The sequence below is a fragment of the Capronia coronata genome (genome assembly GCF_000585585.1).
Source record: "Capronia coronata CBS 617.96 chromosome Unknown acBCG-supercont1.7, whole genome shotgun sequence".
Lineage (NCBI taxonomy): Eukaryota > Fungi > Ascomycota > Eurotiomycetes > Chaetothyriales > Herpotrichiellaceae > Capronia > Capronia coronata.
This window is the reverse complement of record NW_006912899.1, coordinates 1-5,596: the sequence shown is the minus strand read 5'-3', so window position 1 is coordinate 5,596 and position 5,596 is coordinate 1. Positions and strand designations below refer to the sequence as shown.

General features: G+C 54.0%; 2 protein-coding genes across 2 annotated transcripts; one reads left to right on the top strand and one right to left on the bottom strand.

Moving 5' to 3' along the window:
• Positions 1–3,351: 3,351 nt before the first annotated feature.
• Positions 3,352–4,533, top strand: A1O1_07565 (uncharacterized protein; the record flags this gene model as incomplete). The annotated part of the gene is made up of 1 exon (XM_007728432.1): positions 3,352–4,533. One exon carries the CDS (start codon positions 3,352–3,354, stop codon positions 4,531–4,533), a length of 1,182 nt encoding a protein of 393 aa, XP_007726622.1.
• Positions 4,534–4,818: 285 nt separating this feature from the next.
• On the bottom strand, positions 4,819–5,577 carry A1O1_07564 (uncharacterized protein; the record flags this gene model as incomplete). Its single annotated transcript, XM_007728431.1, has 1 exon — positions 4,819–5,577. The coding sequence occupies one exon, from the start codon at positions 5,575–5,577 to the stop codon at positions 4,819–4,821; it is 759 nt and encodes a 252-aa protein (XP_007726621.1).
• Between the last annotated feature and the right edge of the window lie 19 nt (positions 5,578–5,596).

The window sequence follows — 5,596 nt, the reverse complement described above, 5'->3', positions numbered from 1 at the left end:
GATGAATGTCCCGTTGTCAACTGACAGTCAGGTCAAGCGAAGAAGGGTTCCTAGATGATACCGGTGAAGGCTTTTGGACAGATATCGCCGAGCAGAGAGCGCCAGGTGGGTACTTATACTCGAAGACGGGCATCCTCTGCAGGGCGGCCCAGAGAAAGTCAACGCATTTGTGCAAATTGACTTCCACAGCAGCCAACACTGAGTGTCACGACATGGCTTTTTCTCTCTCTTCCAGACCAGTCATCAAACACAAGACCAGAGATCCACACAAGGGAGCGCGCTGAGCGAAGACATCACCCGAGAAACCTGCGCTCGATCAGGCGAGCTGAAGGGCAGTTCGTCGACGTCCGATTATGTCGCATGAGTGGCAGAAATGCGACCAAGAGACCAAGCGAGCTGAACCGAAGCTTGTCGGCGACCCATTATGTCGTGTAAGTGGCAGAGGCGCCGACGAAGTGACCAAGCGCCACGGATATTGAGAGACTAGTGGGACTTGGTGAGACCCTGGTGCGGATCTGCTGAGTCTGTGTCATGAACCGGGTGGACTCCCGGTTATGTCAAGATATCAACTACAGGTCCAGAATCTCCAAGCACAATGGCTAGGATTGAAGTCCTGTTTGAAAGCCAGGGCGGCCCCCTGGGCGACTGTGGACCTGTTCGTGATAGTCTGCTCACGTTTTTCTTTTTTGACTAAACATGCACCAATGTATGTCATTTCGGTTGGACGACCGAAGTCGACATCTCCGGCGTCTCCCGAGTACAACACGCCAAGTGATTCGGACTTTTATAATCCAATCGACGACTGTCAAATTGACACTGGAGTTCAAATTAATGGTCAGCGCCGATACACGACAGGAACGACTAGCTGGGCATACCAGAATGGCTTGATGCACGGTGGCTTTCTTGACGTCTTGAGTGACAGACGGGGAGAACATCTCATGTGCTTGGACCACCACTTCTTCTCACCTGTGGTGGTTGTCGACTTTTGAAATGTGTCACCCAATGTCGAAGCACAAATTTTCCCCGTGCCACGTTCCGGACGTCGGGCCTTTGAGCGTTGACCTCAACAATGTTCATGCAAGCGTACGAGCAGCAACCCTGACACGTCGACGCTGACTGCCGGTCGTTTTCATATTGCGGAAATTCCCAAGAATCACTGACGTGGCAAGGCAACCCTCCCAATTGCTAGATGAGAAGATGCATGGATGGATAATCGACGGGTGACATGAACTATGCGATGGCTCTGTCGGGCAGATGGATGAACGACTGCTCGACTCGTCGTCAGCGAAGGACGCCTTTTAAGCATAGGTGGTACATGCTTCGATTAATAAGGAGTGCAGATGTTAATCCCCGCAGTTTGCACAGGCCTTGTTGAGGGGAGACGATCGACCAAAGACATCATCGCGCAAAGCAACGAATTGTTCATGCTGCTCGGGACAAGACGAAACCCATGTTGTGCCTCATAGCTTACGGTTGCGCGATGGATCGGATTCTCGAGCCAGATCAAACAAACATGTTCATCAGGCGTGGGATGTAGCACATGAACGATCCGCAACAGACAGCCTGCGTACATGCAGGGTGCGACACCTACTGCGACTGCTGGCAGGGTAAGCGTCCGATAGAAGTGGTCTCCGTGGCGATATCGTACACGGCATCTTCGACCGTGCCAGCGCACTCCCCCGGTGTATGTAAGGCCTGTGGGATATCTAATGGAGGACGTTCCATTCTCAAGCAACGTCTGCATTGTGCTCCTGACGTAAATACAGCGTGAGGCGCTCTGAGGACTGACGGGTGCAGAATAGATCAACAATACCTAGGCTTCGAGGGTCGCTGGTCAATCGTCCGAACAAAAGCCCAGAGGTGTACTGTCATGGGCAGCGCAACGGCTACTTGCGGAGTCGATGAGCGGGTGACTCGTGCGCGGGCCACCCCGAGGACTGCAGTGTCCCGAGTTCTCATCTTTCACCTATCGATAGACTGATAGACATAGCAAGGTATGTAGTGGCCCGTTCTGTCTGCTCGACAACTGCTGAACAACTGCTGAACAATAGTCATCTTCCTGAGTGGAAACCACACAATCGTAGGGGGGACGGTGGCACAGGATGCATCTAGCGACAGATCGTGGTACAAACTGCGGAGCCATTCGACGTTGCAAGAATACCTGGGTTCTGGCAATTCGAGAAGGGTGAACAGAATCGAGCACGACGTCGGACGCAGGCAGAGCAACTGAAATCCACTGCCAGTGCAGTGTATGGTGTAAGAACCAGCGTCTCCCGGAGGCGTCTCCCGGAAGGGCTCCTCTTTGCGGAGGAGTCTCCCGGGAGGCGATAAGGGAGTCGCCTTCTTAATATTTTAGCGCTAAGACTAAGGTAGTAATACTAGGATATTAAGCGCCTATTTCGTATGGACTAAGTAAACCTAGTCGGAAATTTATACTAGTGGCCCAGCAGAAAGGCGATCAAGGAGGCGGCGATAAGGCAGGCGGGAGTCGCCTCCCAATGTTTAGGGAGCCGGAGTCAGAGTAACGGAGGCGTCTCCCGGACCGCTGAGAATTTTCAAGACGTCCGACCCTGCATATGAGCTACCATATATATATTGGGCCTGTCCGCCAGTCCAATCACCAAGAGAAGCACGACCGAGATAACCGAGCTCGAGGCCACTCTTGATGCCAAATGCAGAGCACCCATGCATCAACTGGAAGAGTAAGTATACTGCGTTTGTAAATATGCCACTGAGAACTGAATGGAGAATCTGGCGCACTTCTCGAGGGGAAATGCTATCGGCACCTTAGCTGATGTCTAGCCAGACCGGGGAAGGAGATGAAAAAGCAACATTTCAAATCTAATTCGGTCCTACGCCCTTGCCGCTTTTACCACAGCTCTGTGCCTCAACTGCCCGGCGAAATGAAAGGACGAACTCCATGAGTATCGGACGTTTCTTCTCCCGAAACTGGGCAATTGATCGGGCGATTCAAGTTGGCCACCATGGCATGGCGAGAAAAGAGACGCGCTGTTACCAACTTGACTTGAACTGAGTTGCCAGCAGTTTGTCGCCTGATTGTTTACGCGTCATCCTTGCTAGCCGCGGGTCCCCATTGAACATCTTTTGATAATGGAGCAGCTCCCGGAGTCTGCCCGTCGGTCACCCTCTCCGGCCCCCACCCCCCTCCGGGAGCGCCCTCCGTGGGGTTGGCAGATGTCTACGTAGGTGTGAGAACGGGGCAGGTCCTACGTACTCTCTCACACGTATGTAGGCAAGTTTGACATATATAACTATCTCAAATCTAGCCTCGAGGACTTGGAGTTATACTCAAACCTTTTTTCCAGACAGCATACATCTATCGTGATCAACATGGGCTCCATCCCCATCTCACAGCAGCCTCTGGCCCCTCCACCTTCTAAGACATCATACAAGATCGCCTCGATCCCCGCAGACGGCATCGGACCGGAAGTCATTTCAGCGGGTATACAAGTCCTCGAGACGCTCGCCGAAACATACGGCACGTTCTCCTTCGACGTCACGCACTTCGACTGGTCGAGCGACAGGTACCTCCAGACTGGAAAGTACATTCCGGATGACGGGCTCGAGGAACTACAGCGGTTCGATGCCATCCTGTTTGGCGCCGTCGGCGACCAACGCGTGCCAGACCACATCTCGCTCTGGGGTCTGCGACTGGCGATCTGCCAGGGGTTCCAACAATTTGCGAATGTGCGGCCGACGCGGATCTTGAAGGGCGTGACATCGCCATTGGCGGCATGCCAACCCACCAGTACCGACGACAATGATACTAACCGCCGCAAACTCGACTGGGTGATTGTCAGGGAGAACAGCGAGGGCGAATACGCCGGCCAAGGCGGACGCTCACACATCGGTCAGCCCTGGGAAACGGCGACGGAAGTGGCCATCTTCACGCGCTACGGCGTCGAGAGGATCATGCGGTTCGCATTCGAAGTGGCACGGTCCCGACCACGCAGAAAACTGACGATGGTGACCAAATCCAACGCCCAGCGCAACGGGATGGTTCTCTGGGATGACGTGCATAAACTCGTGGCCAAGGATTATCCCGACGTCGAGAGCGACAAGATGCTCGTCGACGCCATGACATGCCGCATGGCGCTACAGCCAGAATCCCTTGATACCGTGGTCGCTACGAACTTGCATGCTGATATCTTGACTGACTTGGCCGCCGCGCTAGCCGGGAGCATCGGCATCGCTCCCACCAGTAACCTTGACCCAACGAGGCAGAGACCGAGTATGTTTGAACCCATCCATGGTTCGGCGTGGGATATTGCGGGCAAGGGTGTTGCGAATCCCGTCGGTACCTTCTGGACGGTGGCGGAAATGATTAAGTGGCTGGGTGAGGATGAGGCTGCCGAGTTGCTCATGCTGGCTGTGGAGAATGCGCTGGATCAAGGTGTCAAGACGAGAGACCTGGGTGGAAGTGCTGGAACTACTGAAGTTACTGCAAAAGTGTGTGATGAGATTCGCCGAATTGGGAGAGACAGAGGCTTGGGAGCGACGTCGAAGAAATAGTCATGCCATGTCAACTTACGGAGTCAGGGGACAATCTGGGGGTGTGAATAGGGACAAGGTAGGTACTCATATATATGATTCTTTCATGAAAAGGAATATGGAGGTTTTCACTCAAGGCAGGTCACAGCGGTGAGGAAGCGCGACTTGCATGGAGCAACCAAGAGACCAAGTTACGGTGAATATCAGAAGTGCATTCGGAACAATAACATCCATCAATCAGAGATCTCTCGCAACTCTCCAACTTCAAAGTGTGAACTTTTTCCACCGTGCAGTTTGTCCAATGTCCTACTTCTTCCCAGGTCGAAGTACGGCCATCTCTCTCCACCCAGCATTCTCCTCCGCGCTCTTGAACCCATCCTCCCACTCTTCCAGCCCGTAGACTTCGATTTCCGGTACCTCAAACTTCAACCTTCCAGACTCGACGAGCGATATGACTCTCCGGACCACTTCCCGATCATACATGAACTTCCCACAGATGGTGAGATCATTGAACACGACGACCGGATAAGGAATGGAGATGGTGCCCGTGATACCGCCCATCAAGCACGCACGGCCACCATGGCGCAGGCTCATGAGGACGTTGGTGATATGTGTCGACCCGGCAGCCGCGGCAGGGGAGAAATCAATGAACTTATCCAGGGGCCCCAACGCTTGCAGAGCACCGACATCCGTCTCGACTGTCCCTGAGAGTGCCACAGTGTCGATCCTAGCCTGCGGATAGATCGGGGCGAGTGAAGTCCTCATTCTCTCGAGTACATCTTGCTTGCGGGCACAAATCACCACATCAGCGCCTAGAGCCAGGGCGACCTCGACAGCGGCGCCGCCAAACTGTCCTGTCGCAGGAGCAATCACGACACGGTCGCCAGTCTGGACATCCAATTCCATGAGCCCGCCACCGGGGACAAGCAGGCGTTGAAGATATGCAAGGTCGTGCACCGAGTAGCCTAGCTTCATGACGAGTTTCTCTTCGTCGAGCACATGGACGTTCTCGAGCGGCCAGCGCGCGTATTCTGCATAGCTGCCGTTTCGCCAATCTCCCACCATAAGCCGCGAGGCACCCTCG